The 27,586-nt window shown below is 36.7% G+C and overlaps 3 protein-coding genes across 12 annotated transcripts in view; 1 reads left to right on the forward strand and 2 right to left on the reverse strand.

The window, feature by feature from the left end:
* Positions 1 to 1,570: 1,570 nt before the first annotated feature.
* On the reverse strand, positions 1,571 to 6,088 carry LOC130229436 (B-cell CLL/lymphoma 7 protein family member A-like). The gene is given in 7 exon segments (XM_056458233.1): positions 1,571 to 1,686; positions 1,689 to 1,725; positions 3,619 to 3,716; positions 3,806 to 3,979; positions 4,368 to 4,464; positions 4,881 to 4,962; positions 5,901 to 6,088. Coding segments are annotated over 7 exon segments (606 nt in total). The 5' UTR covers positions 5,993 to 6,088; the 3' UTR covers positions 1,571 to 1,660.
* Positions 6,089 to 6,449: 361 nt separating this feature from the next.
* Positions 6,450 to 24,322, reverse strand: LOC130229434 (cilia- and flagella-associated protein 251-like). The gene is given in 25 exon segments (XM_056458232.1): positions 6,450 to 6,576; positions 9,122 to 9,202; positions 10,670 to 10,898; positions 11,005 to 11,148; positions 13,822 to 13,912; positions 14,384 to 14,547; positions 14,735 to 14,849; positions 15,680 to 15,864; positions 16,070 to 16,221; positions 16,224 to 16,245; positions 17,053 to 17,096; positions 17,099 to 17,203; positions 18,496 to 18,746; positions 19,425 to 19,471; positions 19,474 to 19,533; positions 19,535 to 19,613; positions 19,722 to 19,780; positions 19,782 to 19,925; positions 20,031 to 20,090; positions 20,165 to 20,242; positions 20,325 to 20,405; positions 21,204 to 21,312; positions 22,682 to 22,791; positions 22,897 to 23,037; positions 24,016 to 24,322. Coding segments are annotated over 25 exon segments (2,922 nt in total). The 5' UTR covers positions 24,268 to 24,322; the 3' UTR covers positions 6,450 to 6,457.
* A 2,562-nt stretch (positions 24,323 to 26,884) lies between these two features.
* Positions 26,885 to 27,586, forward strand: part of atxn2 (ataxin 2) — a 52,205-nt gene continuing 51,503 nt past the window's right edge. For all 10 annotated transcript variants that reach the window (XM_056458235.1, XM_056458241.1, XM_056458236.1 and 7 more), the window contains exon 1: positions 26,885 to 27,391. In XM_056458235.1, coding sequence (XP_056314210.1) covers positions 27,273 to 27,391 — 119 coding nt within the window. In that variant the 5' untranslated portion in view covers positions 26,885 to 27,272. The remainder of the gene's footprint in view (positions 27,392 to 27,586) is intronic.

Here is a 27,586-nt window from a genome sequence, read left to right on the forward strand (position 1 = left end):
CTTTCAGACGCATAGTCAAAACACAGACAGAAGAGCGGCACTAAAACTGAATGATGTTTTGATTTTTAGCATTATCTAAGGTATTGCTGTGGGCCACTTTGGTTGTTCTAACACAACAGCACTTTTCACAGGGTTGTGGGCATCTGTTTAGGGTAGGGTTCTTCAATTAATCCTTGTGGTGTTTTGGCACATTCAGACAATACTGTGTTATTTCATTTAAACTATACATCTCTTTGTTTGTCTTCATGTTATGATTTATTAGTCTTAATACCAGATAATGTGAAGTGTTTCATGTTTGATATTTGCCAACAGAATGCACTTGCGACAACATTGAAAGGAATATTTATTTTATTTGTTTTTTTGTTTGTTTTTTTAGAAAACCAATAAACTACATGTGGAATAAATAGGTTAGACACAACCATACTTCTGTACAAGACATTTCTATTATAGACTGGGAAAAACAAAACAAAACAATATGGTCCCAATGAATACATTTCGCTAAGGTTTCAGAGATTGAACAACAGAAGGCAATAGTTTGGCGAAATACTGTGGCAAAAACATAAGGGTAGCAAAAACTTAATCGTATAAATATATACACTTTATTTTTCAAGCATACGTAACAGAGTAATTTTGAGAAAGTCATACTTAGTGTTTACATTCCAGCACTGCTGGACTGAGTATGAGGTATTCGCACAGCTGTCTACCAAAACCTGCCTGTGTTACAATCTAATCATTGTCACGTGTTTCCTTGGACGACGACACATGCAGTCAGTACAGTTGCTGCTAAAAGAAACAGTAATTTGTGAATTTGATGTATCAAAATTATGCAGTTGTTGTATCCCTTGTGAAAGCTGGAAGGTTGTAGTGCTGTTGAAATGGCAACCAGCATTTCAAAGCTTGATTCGAAAGCACAGTTTAAATTTGTTAAATGAACAGTTGCGGCTTACTTGCAAATTATTATATTTTCTATATATATATATAATATACGAAACAAAAATGTGGGCACTTTTGGAAAAAATGTGTAGACAGTCAAAAAAGAAAAGAAAAACAATCCTCTTCTCAGTAACACAAAAACACTCAACCAAGCAAGGCCTATTCTACAAGCTATGGTCTTCACAGGAGAACTTGAATAACTTGTGACTAGTACCATTTGCAGTATTTTTTCATATTTAGCTACTTATGGTGAAATCTCACTAAACTACAGCAGCAGAGATCAGTTATTTTCAGCGTGATTTAGAAACAAAAAAAAAACAGTGTGTTGACCTTCCTGAGTGAACAAGAAAAGGTGAGTGATATATACGTTTTTAAATTGCAAATGGCAGTTGATGTCAGTGCCAATTTGGAAAAACTATGGCAGTACTAGTGCCATTTCAATTGACAATACTGATCTTGGCAAAAGAAATAGCACATAGCGATTGCAGGGTAACAAGAGTCGTTTTGGGGTCAGTACAATATCTCACAGCTTGATTCATTACCTTTACTCGTACAACGATCCAAATATACCCTCTACACTGAAAATGACCGCAAGAGACAGGTTTTCTGGATTAAAGTGAACATATGGTAGTAGGGAAGAGTCTAGAACTGAAGAAGAAACTCCTTTATGTTGTGTGTTTCGGGATAAGAGACTGGGATCGCAAATGCTTGACGGCTGTCAGGACAGTTAACTTTCTTCAGAGGAAGAGTCGATTTTCCCTTTTTGCTTGGAGGGGCACCATCTTCCAATTCCTTCAATCAAGCAAACAAAAAAGGCTTTAGAGGACAAAAACACAGGATTTCTGTTTATTTCAATTTCTATCTAAAACCTATTAGGGTGGACTCACACTAGGCTATCTGAACCGTGCCCAGGCGGGTTTCCCGGTTCGATTGACAAGTGTGAGTGCTCTGAATCAGGCCCAAGCGCGGTTCAGTTGACTGGCCCTGGCCCGGTTGTAAGAGGAGTGCCAGAACGCGGTTCGACTTTGGTTCAGTACACTTGTAGTGTGAGTGCAAACTGACCCGAAACTGAAGACATGACGTCACTTTTAAGGGACTGTTTCATATGGATTTATTAATCATTCTTACTTTTTAATGAACGCGAACTGTCATAATTTAAGACGCAAACCCCTCTCTGCATGTCAGCTGCACCTTCACCAAACCTCCTAATACGTGCAGCACAAAGACTTTTATGATAATGAGCACCAAAACTTGTGGATCTGTTCAGCAAAATATTTGACTGTGCGTCACTGCAATCGCAAATGACTAAAAAGAATACAAAACGATTATAACCAAAGCGATCTTCACTGTGCTAAGCGAGAACGCTTCTCTTCCTGTTAAACTGAACAGTCGCATCATCAATGACGAAAGCGTGCTCTGGCTTTGAAAGTAAAAAATGCAATGTGAGTGCAGGTCGTAGGGGGAGAGAGGAGGGGGGACAAGCGCACTACGGCACGATTCAAGCAACTGTACCTAGTGAGAACGCCCCCCTAGTTTGAGTCTCACATGACATTCTAAAATGATACGGCTCAAACAAGGATTTGCAAGTTATTTTCCACTGCATTCTTTATCATATATTAACAGATTTTTAGAATGGTAAATATTTTTGCAGCTCAACAAGGCTTCATTTATTTGATTCAAAATACAACCAACAAGTGATATAAGGAAACATTTTTGAATGTTTTAACTTGATACCCAACGTTGACAATTAATGCATCTCAGCAACAAATTAGCATTTTAAGACTCCACTTAAGACTTAAAAATGTCAAACGTTCACAGCTGACCAACTCATTCATGTAGTAATAGAAAAATGGTAATATAAATAAATTACTGTAGTTTTTTTAATATACAGTATGTTACATTACACCACAGATGACTGTAGTAAAATCCAAGGTATTCAAAAGTATTTATGTTTATCATATTTCAATCGGTGCTACACCCACACACTTGTTCTTAGCAGGGATCGAACCGGTGATTCTTGCACGGGAGGCGAATGCTCCGAGGAGGCTATGGGAGTGAGGCTTTTGTGATGCGCTCGCCAGCTGCCCTCAGTTACACACTATACTACAATATGCAGTGGCCTTCTTTAAAAATAATTGTAAATAATACACTAATACACTTTAATATGGTTCAAAGCTTTTACTATAAATTACTATTATATTTTAGTTGGTGCGTGGGGCCGGCGCAGTGCTTTGAAGCAGTAGAAATGTAAGTAATCGACACCTCGTCTCTCGCTATACACTTTCCTAACCCACGAGGATGAAAATTCAAAATTCGAAGCAGTCATGTGGGTATAGGTGAAAATAAAGCTTCAGACGTCACTGATCATGTGATTATGGCCTAAATGAATTTAAGTCCAGTACATTGCTTCACTGCGAGATGTATATTTTTTTTGATACTTGCTTCGAAGCCTTGGTTCACAACATCACATCACTAGCTTTAGAATAAGGAGTACAGTTCACTTTGTTCTATTAAATGAAATATGATTAATGAAATATAACAATTCACAACATAACTCTTTTGCTGTATTTGGGATCAAAGGCCTCATAGAGCATAATAGATGTCTTTTTAAAATATTTTAAAATCTTACCATTTTAAAACTGTTGATTTATGTATAAGCATGCAAGTGATGCTGTATGCATGTACCTGGGCCGATTTGGAAGAGTCTAAAAAGCTTTCTGAATCCCCCTGTGACTTGCTGTCCCTTTTGCTTGTTATAGACTCCGATGAGCAGTGGTTTTGTTCTGAAAATAATGACAAGGTTTCATAAAACAAACAAACCAAAAACACAGACAAGTGGATAGTCAGCCTCTAGAGGATTTAATGCACAAACCACTCTTATGATCCAGACCAGATGAAGGCTGTTTGGAAGGATACTGGTCATTTTTCAAGTCACTGCTGTCATTCTGAGAAGCGGCCATGGGCTCAGGTGCTGGACTAGTGTTGTTGCTGGTCTCCTGCTTCAATGGGGAAGAGTCCGCAATCGAGCTCTGGTTACTGTTGTCATCTGTAGGTGTAAAACAGAAACAAAAAATGTTCATACTCGAAAAATGTCTATGCATTCGTAACTGTTAATGGATAGTTACAGACTGGATGAGAATAGCAAACCAGTTCATAGTGTAAAAATGTTTCATCAACCCCCTCTATTGGTTAAGAGGAAAAATGGCACATTCAAAGCTGCCATCATTAATAATAATATAATAATAATGGTTTTGTAATGTAATAAAAATAAAGGTAACACTGCAAAATCTTAGTCATGCATATTAGACCAACTGTTTAAGAATTACAAAAAACACCATTTGTAAATCTCCCATAATTTGTTTTACAGACTACTAGATGTAATACTAATTTGAAAAGGTAAAACATTTTGAGATGAGTTAAGTGTACAGTTTTACCATGCATATCCATCATTCCAGGAGAGGAGCTGTTCTCAGGGGTCGTGACCTCAGAGCCATACTTGTCATCTTTGCCTTTCTTCTTGTTTTTGTTCTTCTGTGTGGCATAAATGTAAACATGGTTTGCAATCAAGGCAAAAAAAATGAAACGCTAAATAAAAATGTAAAAGATATAGTTTTAAATACAAATCATTTTGAGTTCACTTATTTAATTTCAAATAAATATTAATTTAATTTTAGTTAACCACAATAATACTGGGGTGTGTGATGCTACAACTGAAACATTTCTTTGTTTCCCCCGCAACGAAAGCCACTAGTAATTTACCTTTACTAAATAAAAAAAAAACGAATGATAGAATTACTCATTTAAAAAGTATTTAGTGGCATTTTTTACCTTACCATATTTTCCAACTTTCAAATGAATTATTGGTTATGTGGTCCATAATGTGACAATAATAATTAGGTTATCAGATCTGCAACGGCTGTGCATTATGGCGATTAAATGTCACTTACATCATCTGACTTGGGCTCCGTCACTGGTACCCACTTGTAGATTCGCAGTGACGTGTCGCCAACAGTCACCCATTTCTTCTCCCTGGAGATGCATGTTATTGTAAGATATCAAAGACAAAGGAAACGCCAGGCAAATGAGTTTAACACAGGATAAACCACTAAAACACTTACATTTATAGGCATAAGGAATCTCAGATGAGCCTTTATTTAGGCAAGATACATTTCCTGAATATGCAATTGAACAAATCATAGATATCAATAGAAGATAATTGTTATTATCATAAAAATAAATAATACTAATAATAGTGCCGTTCACCAGCTTACAGATGTGTGCACTTTTAATCGCAGGTTGCCACAAAAACACGGTTGTTTCTTATTTAAAATGTATACTTTTATAGTATAAATATTGTTTTGGTAATTATAGTTAGTCTAACAATTAATTTGTAGAGTTTGAAAACCCATTAGTTCAAGTTAAACTTCAGTTTCAACGAAATCCCCAGCAGTTTCTTGAAGTGTAAAAAAAAGTGTACGTGAAACTGCGGCTCCGCGCTGAGTTTAAAACCCCGCGCGTGGATCAAACTCTCCTCACGCGCCGCCGCTCAAAGCGCGACTCTCTCACTTTCAACATGAGATGAACGAGTCAAACGGCCGTTCACCGGCACTTTCTGTTCGGTACGGACGGTTCACTCTAATTTCCTCATGTCAGCCCGTTCGGTTACTATTCAGCCGGCATTACAGGCTCTAACAGCAAAGCCTTCATGTGACTGCAACGAAATGGCTTCTAGGTTCAACCCACATAAAAATTTAATGGAAGAAAAAATGCGATCTACATTTTCCCAAACTATGTTTTCAGACAGCCGACAAAGGAGCAGCCGCGCGCAGAATCGCAGAAACGGCACATCTGAGTGAAATTGGAGTGGAATAAACGCTCTCTTCGCTTTCATTTCATTGTTTCTCGGTGTCTCTCCTCCCCCACAGGCTGTCTGTGCTGTTCGTTAACCGATAGACGCTCTCTCTTACCATTTCCGCACTTTTTCAATTGCAGCCATAACCCGCTTGATGTCATCTTTCGCCCTGCTCCGCGTCTCCGCTCGAACCGACCTGCCCGACATTACTGCTGTTGGTAAAATATCTTTTTGCTCGCTGCCTGTTTAGACACAATGCGAATGCACACAGCACAGGAGAGAGGCGGGGTTTGTGCGCCTGCGCTGAAGCCAAATGCCCTCGAAGCATGAGAGACACGGTCAATGCGGGTACGCGTTTCGCTCCTTTGTTGGCGAACAGAGCAAAGAAAACGATATTTTATCAGATTGCTGAGCTAGACGAGCGAATCGAAACTATCACCACGACATCAACACACGCTTTATAAATGTATCTATAAAAAATGGAGACTTCAATCGACAGCATGTTGACAAACGAGATGGTTTATTTTCGTATGATTTTATCTCTCTCTCTGCGAACGTAATAAACGCTAAAATATAATACAACAGCTCGGTAACCACACAATAACAGACTATCTGTTTTAAATACATTACTTATTGATAACGTATGAACGTAAGCAAGGAAATTTAAATATATTATGACTCCTGTCCGTGTTCTTGATGGAGCTCCTGGGTGGCGACAGAAAAGCCCAATATATCTGAGGCAAATGCGTCCATGGTGATTTCAGCTGGAAGCACACTTTCCAACAGAGACTCTGAATAGGGAAAGAGAGTAGTTGAGATTAAAACATTGATACATTTTGAAAATCATAATGCATTTTAGCCAAATAGTCTTTTAAATTGCTAATAATGCAATCACATATAACATCTGCAAAGACTAATGACACTAATGTGCACATTCACATGATTCACATCCAGATGATTTATCCCAAAATTGACCCACAATTTAAAGGCACAACATGTACGATTTTATTTTGTGTTCATTCATTCATCCATCCATTCATTCATTCATTTATTTTCCTTCAGCTTAGTCTCTTTATTAACCTGGGGTCATCACAGCGGAATGAATCACCCACTTACCCAGCATATGTTTTACACAGCTGATGTCCTTCCAGATGCAACCCAGTACTAGGAAACACCCATACACTCTCATTCACTCATACACTATGGCCAATTTAGTTTATTCAATTCACTTATACTGCATGTCTTTGAAGTATGCAGGAAACCAGCGCACCTGGAGGAAACCCACGTGAACATGGAGGGAACATGCAAACTCCATACAGAAAAGTCAACTGACCCAGCCAGGACTCGAACTAGCGACCTTCTTGCTGTTAGGCGACAGTGCTAACCACTGAGTGCCTGTGTCGCTTTTTCACAGTGTTTTTAAGTAAACTCTTCAAAGAATAATCAAGTCCAAAGAAATTGTCGATTTTATTGACAAGGACTGTGTCCTGTGTTGCCATGCTAGTTATTTCAAACACCCTTGATCACCCTTGGTTTGGTTTAATAGAAAACATGTAGTGGGAAACATATCACTTATGTGTTTTTTAGTCAGAATTCATCTACACGGCATGATTTTGAATCACCAGTCCAGATATTGAGCATGTCAAATATTTAACAGCCATCAGTGTCATGTAGGCAAAAGTGAGATTATTTGAAATGAAATTGAGATCATGATTAATTAGGCAAAAGCTGCAATTCTCATGCACATCTTGTCAGGCAAACACGTCTCTATGATCTGTATATCTCTGACGAAGGCCAGAAGGTGCTCTCATGCATAATCTACAACTACAGCACAAAGAAAATACACTGAAAATCAAAAAAGGAGAGGATTTAATTGCAAAAATAATAAACGCATAACTGTGGAATCGTCTCATAGAACAATTTATTTTAAAACAATTGACTGAGGTTATGAGGTGAGTTAGAATTACAAACATTATTAAATGTGGTATTTTCACACGCGTTCAGATCAGCTACAACACAGAGCCATAGATCACTGAGAAGAAATGCAAACAACTGTCAAATAGCACAACCATCCTCTTCGATTTCAGGGTCATAAAAAGTCCTTACTGTTCCTTTATGTTGCAATATACCAAAAATTATTTTATAGTACTTATTTATAACACAGCATTACAATGATTAGAACTTTGCTATTCTGTAACATTAGCAAAGTAACTGCTTTCTGAAAGTCTGAATGTGTTTCTTTAACAGCCTGGGTAAAAAGATCCCCATTGAACACAATTTATTTTATTTTAAGAAACATTTGCAATGTTTTGGAGCAGTAAACATGTCAGGCTAAATAGTTAAAATAAAGCATTGACTTCTGCTCTCTTCATTAGTTTCAAAAACACTCATTTCTTTACAGCACATAAAAATACATTATAAAAACCTTGGGAACGGTATAATAGAACATTTTAGCAGTATTAAAACCTTGACTTTTACAAACCGCTGTAAGCCTTGAAACAGGTTATCATTCCATGCCTAATTCACACAAACTGAGAAAGTCAAGAAGTAACTTTCTGACTTCATAATTTTAATAATTTATTTTATTTATCGTATTTTAATAATACACAAAACAAATCACTTTCAGCAAATTGAGATTTCGGTGTGGAGAAAAAGGTTACTATCATGGTTTTTCAGTAATGCTACACAGTGTAGTACTACACACTTTGTTTTATACTCTTGTTATCTTATAGAGAGTTTGGAAATCCACCCAAATCTACAGTGGAAGTCAGAATTATTAGCCCCCTGAATTATTAGCCCCCCTTTTTATTTTTTTCCTCAATTTCCGTTTAACGGAAAGATTTTCTCAACACATTTCTAAACATAATAGTTTTAATAACTTATTTCTAATAACTGATTTAATTTATCTTTGCCATGATGACAGTAAATAATATTTGACTAGATATTTTTCAAGACACTTCTATACAGCTTAAAGTGACATTTAAAGGCTTAACTTGGTTAATTAGGTTAACTAGGCAGGTTAGGGTAATTAGTCAAGTTATTGTATAATGATGGTTTTTTCTGTAGACTATCGGGAAAAAAAAGGGGCTAATAATTTTTACCTTACAATGGTTCATAAAAAAATAAAACTGCTTTTATTCTAGCCGAAATAAAATAAATAAGACTTAGAAAAAATATGATCAGACATACTGTGAAAATTTTCTTGCACTTTTAAACATAATTTGGGAAATATTAAAAAAAAATAATAATTCAAAGGGGGGCTAATAATTCTGACCTCAACTGTACATCTACTCAAATTCGGCCCTGAGTATAGTGGTTTTCAGGAGTTATCCCTACCTGTGCAATTGCCTCCATCTGGACTAGCAGCTAAAAGAGTTGTAAAGCATTCAGCCAAGTCATCTTCAGTCATATGTTCGCCTGAAATTAACAATATTAATCACTTGTTTTTTTTTTTTTTAAATCTATGCACTGCAGCAGAACTATCAACATGTTTAAATCAAAAACTCTTACTTACTTAGCTTACTTATACTTTCTTACTGAGAATATAGCAGCATTTATACATTTGTGACATCCATTGCGTAAACTCTTAAATGTTCTTTATATTATATAAAAGTCTTAATATAAGACAAAAAAGTGTTTTCTAAGAACGTTCTAATGAAATTGGTTGATCTATGGCAGGGGTGCCCAAACTAGGTCCTGGAAGGGTCAGTGTTCTGCATATTTTAGTTTCAACTTCAATTAAACACACTCTCTTCAATTAAAATCAATCTCTTTCTAGGTACACTAGAAACTTCCAGGCAGATATGTTGAAGGAAGTTGGAGCTACACTCTGCAGGACACCGGCCCTCCAGGACCGAGTTTGGGCACCCCTGATCTATGGTATATCATTACAAAAATCCTACAGGAAGGGTACCATTAGATATGCAACAAGAAGATGCTGTTGTCATGCTTGTCCTTTGAGACTTGCATTAGCTGAAAAAAGTCTTGTCGCCTATCAAAGTTTTAGGAACAACAAATAATACCTTGACTTCTTGTTAATCATTTGGTATCAGAAGTGGCTATAATGAAAGGCAAAGGCCTTTAAATTACACTTAATTTACCAAAATATAATATGATCAAGCCTTGATTTTTAATGATTTAATTAGGACAGTAAGGTTTGACTTTGCTTAGACAAAAGACTTGTCACTTAACAGAAATAATGTACAGTATAGAATATAAAGTCATGGTGCAGTGGAAAAAGAGTTAATATTGTGTATGACTCCCATGAGCTTGGACAACTGCATCTTCAATGCCTCCTCCTTCATCTTACCCCAGACATGCTCAATAATGTTCATCTCTGGTGACTGAGCTGGCCAATCCTGGAGCACTTTGAGCTTCTTTGCTTTCAGAAAAAGCACTATCCTGCTGAAGAATTTGCCCTCTCCTGTGGTTTGTGATGTAATGGGCGGCACAAATGTCTTGATACCTCAGGCTGTTGATGCTGCCAACCACTCTGCAGATCTCTCGCACGACCCCATACTGAATGTAATCCCAAACCATGATTTTTTCTTCAAACTTGACTGAAGTCTGTGAGAATCTTGGGTCCATGCGGGTTCCAATAAGTTTTCTGCAGTATTTTGATGATTGGGATGCAGTTCAACAGATGATTTAACAAAAAGTCTACCACTACCAAAATCAACCACTTTTCCAAATGATCAACTAGAAGTCAAGTTATTATTTGCTGCACTTACAACTGGGATCAACGACACGACTTTTGTCAGGTAGTGTATATAAGTGTATTTTGTTCCAAATTGCACAGCCTCTTAAATGCTGTAACCAAAAATCTTTCTCTGTTAATTAAAATCTTTAAAAATTTAAAATAAAAACATGTAAAAACATCCTTACCTCTAGCCTGCAGTAGCTCAAGCAGTTCATCTCTGTCAATATTATACCTGCCCTCCTCGTCTGGCTTTCCAAGCACCTGGAAGGCATTGCACAGCTCCTGCCTGGAAATGCCAGAGGCAGGTCTGTGGTTGACATACAGCCTAATGAACTCCTCCAGATCGATGTCTGTCACATAATTTCTGGTCTCAGCATAGCGGCTGAACTTCACCTCATTTTGCATGTCTTCCAGCTTCAACAAAACAAAAAGTGAGTTGACAAAAGATTGAGTGCTAGTCCACCTGTTGATGACAGACCTGTATTGTAGAGTCAACTGGTGACTGCAACAGTGCTTGTACCTCTTGCTCTGTGGGATAGAAGCCAAGGGCTCGCATTAAGAAGGGCACATCAACAAGAGGGATGCGTGTGGACACAAGCCGGGTTTCCATAGAGTCAAGGTTTTGACCCTGTAGCTGACAGTAGTAAAAATATTCCTCCATCTCCTAAAGAACAAATATTTACTATTTAACAAATGCACAGATTTGGGCCTAGTAATATGTTGAGGGAGCATTGTAAAACAGCACAGTATAAAATTAAAACATTACAGTAAATTCGTCATTTCACTTACTAAATACAGGCAAAGCTTTAACAGAACAGTCATTTCTTGTAAGAACGGCCATTCAAGAAATTCATCATAAATTGACATGCACAAAAATACCCTCATTGGCTCTTCATGTTGATTTTCATGAGATTTTGTTTAAATAATTCTGTTCCCTAGTTTAATAATCAATTGTACATTTGAGTGCTTTAAGTTACAATTGAATTATTTAATGCACTGTTTTAGGGTAGTGTGTTACATTGTGTCACAGTGTCTGTGTTGTGTTCATGTGATTGTTTATGTCATGTGATTCTCCATGTGTTGTGTTCCATGTGCTTCTGTTTATGTCATGTGATTCCTTTAAGCTACGGTGACACCTGGCTTTGTGGGTGCGAAATTCTGTCGTATGGCGCTGCGAAAAGGGGCAAGATTAAACAAGATGATTAGACAATTAAAAAAGCCAGCGATTGCTCCATGTTTTAAATTTCTATCCAGAGAGGTCCTATTTTGATCCTCGATTGGTCTCACGCAGTCAACTGATGCGATTTCGCAGGTCAGAGTTCACCAAGCTTGAACTTTGCACCGCAGCGAACTGCAAAACTTAACGCATGACCCTGTGTTTCCGCTCTGACGCATTTGCGTGCGTATGAATGGAAGTCTATGGGAGGAAAAGCCCAGTGTGACCGCAGCCTCATTCTGTTTCCCTGCTGTATGTCCATTAGTTCCACCTGTGTCACACCCTTGTATGTATTCAGTTCAATCATGTTCTGTGTATTTATACTTCTGAGTTTGTTTAGTTCTTTGTATGGTATTGTAATGTCACATCTCCTTGTCATGGTTGTGGTTTTGATGTGCCAGTGCGTGTTGTTTTTGACAATTCCTGTTATCTGTGCGTTTGTAAGTGAGTCTACCTGTGACACAGACAATCTGCTTTGATTCATGTTGCTTTCTTTATACTATTTGTATAGTAACCACATCATCATGGTGGATTTCTTGTCAGTATCTAAAAAATGTTATATGGGCAGCTGTGGTCTAATGGATAGAGAGTTTGACTTAATCAAATGTTACAGGTTTGATTTTCAATACCAGCAAAAATTAAGGTGAGGAAGTGGGTCTTTTATACCCAGCTGAGCTGCCATTGCACAAGGCACCGTACCATAATTGCAATTGTGAAAGCAATGTCTGCCCACTGCTCTGGGATGCGTTTCTGAAAACCATTGTTTGCCAACTAATGTCACAAGTTGTGCCGTTACAAACATAGTTAATTGATTTGGAATTTCCCAAATCCATCAGTCCAACGAACATTCGCAAACATCTATCTTTGCAACTACACCTCTGGAGCTGTAGTTAGAAACATTGTTCCTGGCTGTGTGCTATTCCCAGTTATCCCTCCTATCCCCTATTCATTTAGAACATTCTAACATTTAAACCTGAAATGATTTTTTTAAAGCAACACTCTCTTAGGTGTTATTTGTTTTTTAAAGCATTTTTAAAGTTCAGTTTTAGAGATCTTCATGTTGATAATTGTGCTCCCTTCGCAGTGCACTTAGAAAACACTGATGTCATTTTGAACACAGCCGTATCTCATGACGAAAGCTATAGGTGACCAATTATTTAAAAGCAGAATTTGTTACGTCTCCAAAGCTTGTGAAAACAAAAAACAAAGCATACTTTAATCGTTTAAATTTGTGATAGCTTATTCATTAAGTATCTGTACTGTATATGACATGGGCCTGTTGGTTAGAACATTTCTGCAGTTATTTGCAAGTCAAATGGTAAAAGTAGACTTTTCAAAAAAAAAAAAAAAACAATATCCTACTTTATAATAATCGCCATCATTAATAGTATTATTAAAGTATAATTTTTTCATTTCCGAATAAATTATAAATATGAAATTTCATTTTTTAATAAATAGCTTCATTTATTTATTTATTTATTTATGATATTTGAATACGTGTTAGCCTTTATAAGTGATTTTATGTTAATTTAGAATAGACTATGGAATATTATTTATAATATTTGTAAAGAAAACATAGACCCTATATATGCCATTTACATATATTTCTATTAATATGGAAAGTGAGTGCATGTTTTTATCAAAACTAATAGCCTATTGGATTTTTTTTAAAATGCGTGTGCATGTAAAACAATATAATTTGCACAAAGAAATTATGGGGTTGTTCTCTAAAGAAGTTGTTACTCCACCGCGTTTAGGGCATCATTTTGGGTGTTTTATGTTATAACTAACATGGTTTAAACAATGGATCTGCGACAAGAGAAACTATGGGTTTTGGGAAACACTCCTCACTACATCGTTCTTTTCCCAAACGATGCATCGTACTATAGTAATTCAACCACGAGTTACGTTGTTGTTTGGGAAACGCACCCCTGGTTGTGTGCTCACAGGGTCTATTTTTGTGTGTGCGCTCACTTTTCACTCATGTATTAGGTAAAATGCAGTGGACCAATATCAATTATGGTTAAAACGCCTAAACTTCAAATACCACTGCTAAAATATGTATGTACATATTGAAAATAGGATAATAAAAAAAAAACATTACAGTATGAGATCTCAGACCTTAAATAGCAGACCATCTCTTCCTCCCTCCAGTAGATCATAGAAGGGCAACATGCCTTTTCCTCCTAGAACAGCAGATGCCTCCAATGATCTGCATGAATTATGAAAAAAATAAGACATAGTTATATGTAGTTCAAATTAAGTAGGTATCAAAATGATCCTAAACAAGTTCAAGTTCATGCACAATATGCCGCGGTCACACTAGAGTTTGATAGAATAAGGGGAGGGATTAAACAAGATGATCAGACATTTAAAAAAGCAAGCGATTGCTTTATATTAAAAAATTCTGTCCAGAGAGGTCATATTTTGAGCCTCGATTCGTCTCACGCAGTCAAGTGATGTGATTTCGCAGATCAGAGTTCACCAAACTTGAACTTTGCAATGCAGCGAACTGCGAAACTTGTCGCACAAGCTTGCGTTTCTGGTCTGATGTATTCACGTACCTATGATTGGAAGTCTATGGGGAGAAAATCCAGTATGACTGCAGCTTAATTATTGCAATGGTTACTTCATTTGAGTGGTTAATTGATTTTTGTATGAGACATATGCTATCCAAACTCACAGCAAATTGAGCTCCCATGAAAAGACAGTGCAGTCTTTTCTTCCAGCAGTGAAAACATATCTACCGTCATATGAGCAAGCAAGAGTGGAGACACCTGTTGAGTGACAGATCATTACAAAGGACTTGTGAGGATTTCCATCCAGAGGCAGAATCTGAATGCCAACCTACGAGGAGAGAAACCAGAAGTTAAAAGAGAAACTCAAATCATTAAATCGTAGTAAATGTTGCACAATACCTGATGGTAACACAAATTGATCAGTACCAAGACTAGAGATCAGGTTATATAAGTTTAAAACAGAAACATGATTATGAAATGGACAGTTTGTTAATAATGCCTGGAAATCGTTATACCTTATCTTCTGTTATATAAGCCATGTAGCGGGAATTACAGTCGCCATCTTTGGATGCAGGTAGGATGACCATCTTTTTCACTGGAGAGCCATAAGAGGGCGCAGAGAGTGTTTTTCTGTGCAGCAGATTGTCTAAGATCAGTTTTTTTCAAAATTTAAGAATGAATCTCTAGTTCTCTACATCTAATGGGAATCTGTGAACAGTTCCTCCTTTCAGAAATGAAGATTCTCATCTCGGTTATTACTGGATTATTTTTCTAAAAAAAGGTTGTATGTGTTCATGAAGTTATATACATCTGCACTGGCATGAGAGTAAGTAAATGATAAAAGATATGTATTTTTGAGTGGACTATCCTTTAAACAGCATAAAGAAGTGGAAAAAAACTTTAAACATTCAGTCATGCTCGTTGAAATGTACAAACACTTGTGAATAGTCTACTATTGTATGGTACATCATTTAGTTTGTGTTCTCGAATCTTATTGGTTGAGCACCAGGCTGCCTTCAAAGGATACTTCAAAGTGACACATAATTGGATAATAAATATTACAACTGTACGTAAACACCATAAATGGCCTTCCAGTGATGTGAGAATCCACTGATCTTTGAGTAAACATTGAGTCATCACTACCAGTGAAGTCATTTCCCCTCTTTTAAGGAGGAAGACAAACACACTTTAGATGAATCTTCAGTTCCTTTGTCCATAGTCATAACAGAGATGCTTATCTTAAGGGAATTAACTGATTACCCTTTTGCATCAAAAGGAGGCCATTTTAATAAAATGTCCTTGAAATCCCATTCTATTATCCAATTTTAGGCTTGTGTAACAATTTCTATAAATTTTTCCTTCTATAAAAATCACATTTAAAGAGAACTTTTTGGCTTTTGGTTAATTTTAATATCTAATAATTGAATCAGCCAGATTGCTGTTTGTTATAAACTACAAACCTGCACATTTTAGAGGTCGCATTGAAGAGCTTCATCTTATAAAGGTTGGAGGCTGTAAGAAGAAAGTTTTCGGGCGTCAGAGGAGGATACCACACCATGCATGTGGGCAAAGCGCTCTGCTCGATCCGATCGCAACTCAAAATCAACAACTCGTTTTCACCACTGCTCTGCAGATCATACTCCACCTGTTCAGAGCAGACAAGATAGATACTATTAGTCTAACACAGTTCAGCAAGTCAAACCGAATAACAAACTGCTGAACTAACTTAGATTTAGTCATGGCATCTATATATTGCTGCTCCTTTTATCCTCATTTGTAAGTCACTTTGGATAAAAGCATCTGCTAAATGAATAAATGTAAATGAATAATATAGAAACACATGTACTCACCAGCCTGCGATCCATGCCAAGAGAGAGCAGTCGAGGCTGATTGCTATCTAAATCTACTCCAAACAGCAGGTCCTGGATGGGTTTATAATGTGAGTGGTGTCTGCCCTGGTACTTTCCATATCTCCTGAGTCCCCTCTTCACATAGACATAACAACGTCACAGCTTTTTCCTGTGTCCTGGAATAAGAGAATTACAAATAGGAAATATTTTTTAAAAATTGCTCCTGAAATCTGGAACTCTGTCGTTGTTCTCAATTTTTAAAAAAAAAAAATCTTTTCTAGCCAGTGTTTTATTAAAAAGTTTCAGAATTTTTGATGATTTTATCTAAATTTGATGCCCCTATAAATGCTTTCTACTATGAATATGACCATATATTATATTTTAATAAAGACGCAAGCCTCAGCATTTAAACAAAAACATTTTTTTTTATTCTATCTTCATGTGTTCATATTTTATCACCACAAAATATATCAAAAATACTTCAAATATTTTTATTTGTTTAAACAGTTTATCAAATTTTTGAACAAAGTAGTGCATTTTCAAGATATGTGTATGCTTGAATGTGTGTATTTCGTGTGCATGAGTTTAAAACACACATATAACACTTTGTCCAGATCGACAGGAGCAGATTTTGCAGTAATAAGCCCTGATAAAGAAGAGAGTAAGCTGAAGTTGTATAGCACTTCATTTTTACATGCAGTCTGATCTACACTTACATTGATTGTCTTTTTATTTCATATCTAGAAGACCTAAAAGTCCAATAATTCATTCAGGACACACACCCACTGCGTTCACATTGTTTATTTGTTTGTTATTTTTAATCGACTACTTTCTTCACTTAAATCGATTACTTTCTTCACCCCAAACTGTCACATTTGAGTTCCTTCATTTCAAATTATTTCACAATGTGACCAGTTCACAAAACATTTATGCTGAAACGTGCTGTACAAATTAACTAAATAAAAAAAGCAACTCTCACTAACCGCAGCAGCCAGATAGCGTGAGTCCTGAGAGAAGGTTAGATGAGAATGCTGTCCTGAGTGAACTGTAAACATTCTTTACCATCATTGTAAAGTGTACAGGCATCAACAATCTGCAAAGCCCCGCTAGCAAAACCAACTGCCAGGTAAAAACCTAGAACAGGCCAAATTTACAAACATGCATATATCTTTAAACACATTTGAAGATCTCTTTCATTCAAACATTTACTAGTGTAAAACATGTTTTTAATCAGGTAACATGAAATGATAGATAATTGACCCAAAAAGATCTTCCAAGATGCAGGTGACTTTTTCTTTTCAAAGAAAGATTAAGGAAGATTTTATTTTAAACTTGGTGATTCATAAAAATGAAAGGCAACATCTACCAACACTTTAAGCATCAAAACCACAGACAAAACTAAACTACTACCCATGCTCTTAATAATGTTCAGTGTCTTACTGTCAGAATCATCAGCAAGATTGCTGGGAAGCATTCACTTTCACTCTACAAATCTGTCACCATATGGACTACAAATCCTGTCATGCACCACACACTCACAACTGTTCCGGTTTTCCGCTGCACAGACCTGGCCCTCCATCTCTTCTCCTGTTCCTACCTCCGCTCCACCTCCCTCCTGGCCTGTTTGGAGCATCTGAGAATCCACTACTAGAGGGTGGGTTCTGTCACAATCACCAGCAATCCAGGCTTGTAGATCCCTAGGAATCAATTCACTTTCACTTAGGACTACAATTCTGTCACCATATGGACTATAAATCCTGTCATGCACCACACACTCACACCTGTTCCAGTTTCCACTTCCACTAACACAAACAGCTGAAGTTGTTCAGAACTGATTACACTAGAATTTTAAAGCAGCACAGACACACACACACAAGATGCTGAGTCTTGTTTTCTGTAACTGTGAACATTACGACGTGTTTCTCTTGCCTTGCTTTGCCGTGTTTTGACCCTCACCTTGTTTGTTTGTTTACGTTGTCTGCTTCCTGCCTCTACTGACCATTCGCCTGTGTATTGACCACGACTCTGGATTGCCCTTGTACATCTGTTTGTTCCTGTGTTGACTGTTGCTTGCCTGGCCATTCTCCTAATAAACCCTGCATTTGGATCCGCACCTCTGTTGTCAGCTTCCCTTCACATAATCCTCACACAGACCAATCATCTCATTTAATAGGAACTCTGTAATTTTTGTTTGCCTGTTGATGTTTTTTTTAAGTTAATGGACTTGCATGTTATAAATCACCAAGGACAACAGTTTTAGCTAAAGTGTAATTTATTGTTCCACTGATTAAAAAAGTCAACTACATCTTGGATGGACGGAGGAAGGGCAAATTAACAGCAAACAAATGACATCTAAAATATGTTAATAAACCTAAAAATTATAAACTGACATCTAAAATATGTTAATACAACAATGAAATGTTCACCTTGTGGATCATAGGTAATGCACTGGATCTGTTTGTGGGACAGGAAGACTCTGCTGCAGACGGCCTCTTTATGCTCATAATCCCATACCTTAATGGTGCCGCTGTGGCTGCCCATAGCTACCAATGGTTGTTTAGGATGGCAGGCAACTGCTTGCAGAGGTTCTGCATGTTCCCGCAGAAGGCTCTTAGGAACATTTGTCTGTGTGTTTACATGTACTACAGTTGCATGAGTTGTAGAGAGGACAACATTTCTGTAAATAGAAGGAGAGAAAGAGTTTTATTGCCCTGTAGAGTTGAATAATGACACCTCTTTATCCCTGCCTGAAGAAAGTATAAAAAGGGTGATATAAAAAGATGCAAAGGCATAAGAGAAATACTTTAAAAGGAAATAATAATTTTCTCACCCTCATTCCAAACTAGTATACTGTATCCATGTATTTTTGTGTTGGATACTTTTTCTTTCTTAACAAATGGTGGTCAACGTTCACTAAAACTGGTGGTTACCAACATTCTTCAAAATAAAATTTTTCTATTCGCCAATTGAAAGTCAAAGAGGTTTGGAACAACATGGGGGTGAGTAAATTACAATACAGCAATACAACTCTGACTAAGATTTAATATATAGATGTACTTTGTTTTAAGGATGGGTACATCCAGTCTATGTACTGCACTCTTATTAGCAGTTTAGATTATAACTGATGGCTTGAAATGTACTTCACACTTACTCCTGAGGTATGTCTCAAAAACATGTTGGAAACATCTTTAGACAAACTAAATTCAGTGAAAGAATGTTTCTTTCTAAATATCAAAACAGTCATTCGTATACATTCTTAACTCTACACATAAAATATTCGCTTTTTAAAATACTATTTTCTTATGACACATTTGCCATAATATATCTAAGATCTTTCAGAGTCCCTCACACTCACCTCATGACAAATGGCTTGGCATCCAGCGTGCAGTCTTTGGATATTCCAGGCTGCTATTGGAGGGCCTTTCTTTAGAAAAGGAGATGGATCTGATGGGATCCAAGCTAAAGCTCATTGTACAAGTTGACAAGCTTGAGATTTCCATCGTAGAATTTGATGTGTCCATTCACATCGCCTGTTACTATAAAACTTGACAGAAAACAAATGTAAAAAAGGCAATATTGTACCATTAGATTATCAGGATTTATATATACTGATCACACTATATACTGTCTCTATGTGTTATACTGTATATACCTGTCAATCAGAGTCAATACAGTGATTGCTTCCTTCTGCAGAGAAACTAGTTTTATTGGCATTCCTCACTATGGGTTGACGAGAGACAGACTCCGTTTGCTTGTCCCAGAGAATTATATTCCCATCTGAGGTGGCTGTAAAAGCCTGCACGCCATCGTAGTGGAAGACGGACTGGCTCAGAGAACCTATCACTGCATTGAAGGTCTGGATGGGGAGAGATTTGCAAGAAGTCAATGCTAAAAGCAGAGCAGAATACTATCACAGCATCAACACAAAAAGTTAATCCTGATAAAAGTGTTTTCTGCCAACCTTATCAGTAACTTCAGGTGCAGAGTATTGCAGATGTCCCCTTTCCTGATAACAGAATTCCTTGTTATAAGCAAATACAACTACAACTGTAAATCAGTAAGACAGATAGACATAGACAGATAAATAATCCATACCCAGTTGTAGAAGAGAACCTGAGAGCTGCTGTTGCTGACCAGCTGTGTGCTGTCAGAGGTATTGAAAAGTATTTGTTTCTGGGAAAACATTGAGAGTTTATTTGATGATGGATACATCAAATTTTGATTGATAACCAGTATTCATACTTTTACAGCATACCTGGCAACCGTATTTTGGGTTGAGGTCAATTTGACATGCTGGCTTTTCGCTTTCATCTGTCCAGTTCCAAATACACACTCGCTGATATAGAAACAAAGTGTATTTGTTGCCAGTTATATTAGTCTGTGATTTAATATCTTTAATGTCACTCAAAAAATAAAAAATGATGTTATTAATTACTCATCCTAATAATTTCAAGCTCTTTAGTCCTTCACAAATTAAGATATTTTTATGAAATCTGAGATCTATCTCATCCTCTAAAGACAGCAATGGTCCTGTGGCATTGAAAGTCCACAAAAGGAACCAAAATCCTTATCAAAACCTTCCATGTGACTTAGTGGTTCAACTGTAATCATAAGAAACTCCAAGAACTCTTTTGTGTGTCATATAAACTCTAAAAACAACTTTGTTCACCAATGTCATCCTCATCAGATTAGGGTGCCGTTTACTACAGGCAACATGTTGCTTGAGTGTTGCGCTGCTAACTTCAATGGCAATACATTGTTCTGTCCATAGTACATGCGCATCCTGACCTGATGCAGGAGATAAGATATAAGCAAACAAAGTAGAATTTACAATTTTTTTGCCACACAAAAGTGACTTAGTATGATTAAAGTTAAACTACTGGAGTGACAAGGAGGGTTTTGCCAATGTTTTTGGTCATGTAATGTATGTTTTTAGTTCCTTTTTGAACATCTAGGGACCATTGCTGCATATGGAGGGTGAGGGAGTTTTCATATAAAATATCTTCTGGGATTGTAACAACATGAGAGTGAGTAATAATTAACATAATTTTCTACACTGAACTAATCGTTTAAGAACATTTCATTTTATCCATTTATAGGGTATGTAAAAATATGATATAGAAGCAAACCAGACCTGTACTGGTCCAGCACCAACAGTCACAAGATATTTTGAATCTTTTGACAGTGCCAAGGCAGCAACTCCACCCTCTGGATGACAATCAAACAATGTCTTCACAGGAATCCTACAAGATGCAATGAAATTATTTTTTACCCTGTACATTGTGAATGTTTGTTATGTATACTTATTTGGCAATTTATCATGTACACTTTGCTAATTCCATGGTAAAAGCCAATTTGCCATTAAAACTGCCTTAATTCATCATGTCATCAAGTTTTTAGATGCATTCCTCAGAAATTTTACTCTATATAAACATTACAGTATCACACAGTTGCTGCACCATTGTTGACTACACATCCATATAGCAAATTTCACATTCCAACCCATCCCAAAGGTGCTCTATTGTACTGAGATCTGGAGAATGTGGAGGATATTTCAGTGTAATGGGCTCAATGTCATGTTCGAGAAACCAGAGATGATTGGAGTTTTGCGTTTTCCTGCTGGAAGTAGCCTTCACACTATGGTCATAAAGGACTAGACATGGTCAACAGCAATAATCAATTAAGATGTGGTAAGAAGGTTTTTCTCACATCATTGCTCCATCAGCAGCCGTACAGCTGATCCAATGCATGGTCATACTGTTTATGTCAATTTCTGAAAATATGAATGTCACAACAGATATCGAGACTGTTAAGGTAATCTTTTATCAATCTTCTGTTTTCTAGTTTTGGTGAATTCATGCAAACTGTAGCCTCAGTTTTCTGTTTTTGGTTGACAAGAGTGTGTGCTCTTTTGCTGCTATAGTCTATCTGATTCAAGCTTTGACATTTTGTGTATTCAGAAAGGCTCTTCTTTTAGAAACAAGAGGCTGTCTTAGTTACTGTTGCTTCTCTATAAGCTCAAACCAGTCTGACCTTTCTACTTTGACCTCTAGCATCAACAAGGCATTTTCTCTTTTTTTGGACCATCCTCTGTATCTAAATCTAGGTTCTGTGTGAAAACCCCAGTAGATATCAGCACTTTCTGAAATACTTAGACCTGTACATCTAGTACCAACATCCAGGCCACTTTCTAATTTCACTTAGGTCACAGCCCTCCAAATTCAGATCCTTAGTTTGAACTTCATCAGATCATCTTGACCATGTGTAACATATCCATGTAGCTGGCTAATTCATTATTTGTGTTAATGAACAGGTGAAACGATGTGAACAGGTGAACAGTTCGTCCATGTATATACGCTATTTCTCAATTTTCGATTCATTTAGTATGCTTAAACTCTACCCATTTCTCTCAGTTCACTACCAGCACATATAAAGCTGACTAACAACAAGTGAAAAGTTTAGTACTTCATTTTTTTTATAATTATTAATCCATTTCACTTGGATATGAAAAAAATCTGTTTTGCACAATGCATAAGACCATCAAGTCTTTATGGTCAGTTGTGAGGGGAGATTTACAAAAGCATAATGAATAAAATATGGGGTCAGATTTACCCTGTATAACCATCCCATATGATAACAAGACTCTCTTGGCCCATGTCAGCAGTCACGAGCCAACGTCTGTCTTCACTTGTACACAGAGATGTGATTGGACTGCAGTGGCCCTGTAGACACCAAGCAGCACAAAATCAGCATGTTTGCAATATGATGTTAGGCATTACATTTAATTTTGTAAGTCATTTAAGTTTGAAACAATACAAGCCTCTTACTTGTAACAGGTACTGAGATTTAGAAGTGTGATCATAAATGACAGCAACGTGAGCACAAGCATAGATGATGACAAGCCGGTCTTTATCCTGCAGGCTGAAAACAGGTAGGGTTGAGTTGATGCCATAAGCCCAATCAAGGACCTGGAAGTGTGAAGGACTAAGTTTTAGATACAGGTTGAAAAAAGAAACTAGAGTATTGACTATGTGAAAGCGGGTGCAGCCATTGGAACTATTTTGACTCAAAACTTTTTCTTATTCACTTCCATTGATTTTTAACCATAAAAAAACACCTCTTGATGTTCCAAACTGACATTTTCTTATTATGTTATTTAGATTTTTATGTACAGTCATAAATGCACTTGATTGAAGATCAAGTAGCTTGAATGTTTACTCTCGTTTGTTATTCCTAGTCATTTCCCTCAAAGCTAATAAACTGAAAGTCCTAAAACAATATAAGAAAATAGATTACTTCCACATTGCAGAATAAGTTGAATAGTAGATATAACATTAAAGTGACTTATTTACTTTTTGACAGTTTGAAAATGCTAATTTACAAGACTTTTCTTTCTTTAGTAAGCTCCTTAAGAAACTTATTATTATATTATTACACTTTTGTGCATAGAATGTGACGTGTTGTCACTGTTGCTGAAAAAGAACTGATTACACGTAACGTTAATACGGATATAATCATTATCCAAAAATTGAGCACTTGTAATTAGAGTAACGTTATTTGTTTTAAAATATTTTTATTTCATTACATATTATTCACACATTGTCATATTATTATTCATAATTTATTGATTCTTCCTATTTTTTTCTTTAGATATTCATTTTTAAAACATTATAGTATGTATCTTGTTGATTAGCTTTAAATATTCACAATACAGAATGACCATGTAAACCTCAGGTAAATTCATTTGTAAACAATGCTTCTAACTTTAGGAGCAAATTAATATTTTTTAGGTATTCTAATCTACTGAGCAATGTTTGTCATTGTGATATCTGAATTTTTTATAGTTTTTGAATATACATTAATATGGACATAACAATCCACATTAGTTGTTTGGGCTAATTAATGCAAGTATTTAAAATGATACATTTATCAGATGATTGCTTTACCAGCGGGTGAGTTTTGTTTCTGGTCTCTTTGGGAATGGTAGGCAATGATGTGGCTGTGTAAACTTGTGAATCAGCAGTATCCTCTTGTTCACTGGGTGGTTCACTTCTTTTTTCAACCTCTCCTGCTGCTTCATCTTCATCGTGTGATTCTTTCTTCATCTGAATATTTACTGTGCTTTTCGGCTCCTCTATGTCATCAGCTTCTGAATCTGGCCTGTTTGACGGTGTAGACTTTCCGTTTTCTGTTGACATTATGAGTTGTAAAAGCAAAAGCCAGACTCTGAGCCAGTCAGCCAGTCTAGTCTCCGTGCAATCGAAACACCCCTATGCCAAAGATTTGTTTAAAACTGTCTTAATTGAGTAATACGCAAATACACGTGTAACGATACTTTTAATCGTACAAACACAAATGTCTCGCACAAACGAAACGACGCAGTTGTCGTTTATGTGTCCTGTGTAACTTCCCACGCATCACGTTGCTAAGATACGGTCACGTGAGGGTAAACAACAGCCTGAGAGCGGTTGTTGACGAGAAGTTGACGAGAATTATTTATATTATTTATTAAATTTCCCAATAACTGTATTTTTAGCGTCTCCAACCCTAAACAAAACCGTCACAGTAATGTAAAAACAGTAGTTGTACCGAGTATTATTTATGCTATTTATTAAATAACCCAGTAAATAATACTTTATTAAAGTCTAATCTCACCCAACCCTAAACCCAACCTTCACAGTACTGTAAAAATATTAACTATTGTTATACAGCATCACAAAAATGATGCTATCTATATCAATGTGCGTATCCGCAGCTGAATCCTATCTAGACGTTACCCCTGAGAGCATCGGATTCATAAGATTTTTTAGTCTATAATGGGATCACACAAAACAATTTCTACATTGCATTTTTTAGATCTTGCCATAAACATTATTAGCTAATTAATGATGGACTATTTGAACTGATTTTCTGATTTTATTTTTTTTTATGTTATTTAGCCACTGATTTCAGAGGAAACGCCTACAAGAAACTTGTGAGGTCAATGTTGACTGTGCTGCTTAATATTGTTTAAGGAAACTGATACATATTCATTTGTCATTAATGATTTGATAATTAAAAAGAACAGCATTAATGCTCCCTTGTTAAATAAAAGAATTTTGTTAAACAAATTCACAGGCCCTTAGCCAGACTATTAAATGGGAGACTATTGATATTAAATTGTGAGGTTCAAATAATGCATTTTAGTGACATTTTCAAGCACTATCATTGTTGGATTAGCTTGTCGGATGGTCATCATAATTACACGTTTTGATGGAACAAAAATATTTCCTACAATTTTGTCAGAAATGCTTAATGTACTATTTTACCATGTGCATTTAGACCGTGAGTTATTACAGTTTTATTAATAATGTTTTTTTTATTAAGAATGCTTTGAGATAAGAATTCATTCATTTTCTTTTCGGCTTAGTCCCTTTATTAATCAGGGTTCGCCACAGCGGAATGAACCACTAACTTTTCAAGCACATGTTTTATGCAACGGATGCCCTTCCAGCTGCAACCCATCACTGGGAAACACCCGTACACTCTTTCATTCACACACATACACTACGGCCAATTTAGTTAATTCAATTCACCTATATCGTATGTATTTGGATTGTGGGGGAAACCGGAGCACCTGGAGGAAACCCACGTCAACAAGGGTAGAACATGCAAACTCCGCACAGAAATGCCAACTGACCCAGCCGAGGCTCGAACCAGGGACCTTCTTGCTGTGAGGTAATCGTGCTACCCACTGCGCCACCGTGACACAGAGATAAGAATTTTAAATAAAAAAACTTTGAATAAAGAAATATGAAAAATAAATTTTTATTTTATCTTAAAGCCTTCTTCTGTCAGTTATTTTCACAATTTATGATGGCATACTGTCAAAAATGGAACAAATGAGCTCATATAGGGATAGATTCTGAACTTTTTCAGTGGGGGTGGGTCTTTCAAACCAGCTGAACCGCCCCTGGCTACAAGCCTATACAAAACAATCTGCATTTTTACATTATCAAAACTTCATTATGTACGATTTATAAGCAATTTTACTTATTTACTTGTTTACATTATTTAGGTCCCAACGATGACAAGTTTCCAAGTACTGGGATGTAAAAACTAGTCCACATGCAAAATATATTTTGAATAAAGCTGGAAACCTGTAACCCATGACTTCCATTGTTTTTTCTACTATTGAAGTCAATGGTTACAGGTTTCTAGCTTTCTTTAAAATCAAATGAGGGTGAGTGAATATTGAGTAAATAAATTTTTTTTGGATGAACTATTCATTTAATTTCAAGTTAATCGAATATTTTATATCACCTAAAAATAAACCAGAACATACATGAAGATAAAAATTATTCAATGGAAAAAAACATTGTTTAGATGATGCATATTTAGATCAAGGGTTAAATGAGGATAACACTTAAACACTTAAAATCTCAAAGGAGAGTGTAAAAAAGAGTAGATTAATTACATTACAGGGTAAAACATCAACTCAAAGAAATAAAACTATCAGAACAACTAGGCTAAATAGAGCTTGAAGAATTTAACTGTATATATTTTACCACCAGTCACCTGGTCTAGCGTCAAAGCACAGACGCACAAAGTGATCAGTGCATCTTCTGAAAATAGTGCGCTCGACATATGCGCATCTTTCCTCAAAACTAACATTCATCCATTTCTAATATTATCTAAATAGTATATTATGTTCTCAGAATATTTACAACAATTACTGACGAGCATTTCTTTTCGGAATCAATAAAACCATCAAAAGGAGTACACACATTCCTGGGATGTGTATATATCCTTCCGCCACTTTTTGTGGCTTTTCAGACTGTTTAGGTCTATCGGTCAGTGCTGAAGCCCCGCGTGAACTGTGTATAACACTGAAAATACCGCACTAAAAATAACAAAATAGCGAAATTACCGGGTTGGTATTTTTGTAGACATCTAAAACATATGGATCGTCCGCGCTTCGCTTTTAAAACGGGCTGAATTGTCTCTGTTTAGGAGGAATTAATCAGCAGAGCTAGCTGAAGTAGCAGGCAGCGTTAGTGGAGACTCGAGTAACTGGAGGAGCAGTTTTACACGTTGGCTGTCACTAGATCAACTGTCAGCTAACACGTCAAATAGCATTTTCCGCTCTCGTCCGCGGCGTCAAACGTTTTTTTTTTCCAAACAGTCAGACAACTCTGCTCAAGCTGTCGTTTATGGGATCATCATGTCCATGAAGCCGCAGGCCGGTGGTAATCGCAAACCCGGCGGAAGCAACAGCGGAGCCGCTGCGGCCTCCGGTACCGGGGGAGCAGGAGGAGGCGTCGGACGCCAGAACATGGGCAGGTGGGTGACCAATCTGCATAACGGGCTTTTAATTCGGATGGACCGACGAGCGTGAACCTACACGGGAATGCGGCATGCCTGCACTACGTTAGTGTCGTAGTTTAAAAACGCAGGTTGTGGAGTTGCAGTGATCGGGATTGAGCGCAAGTAGGCCGATATAGGCCAAGTTCACAGGACAGGGATTCACAGGTTAAT

The sequence above is a fragment of the Danio aesculapii genome, chromosome 5 (genome assembly GCF_903798145.1).
Source record: "Danio aesculapii chromosome 5, fDanAes4.1, whole genome shotgun sequence".
Taxonomy (NCBI): Eukaryota; Metazoa; Chordata; class Actinopteri; order Cypriniformes; family Danionidae; genus Danio; species Danio aesculapii.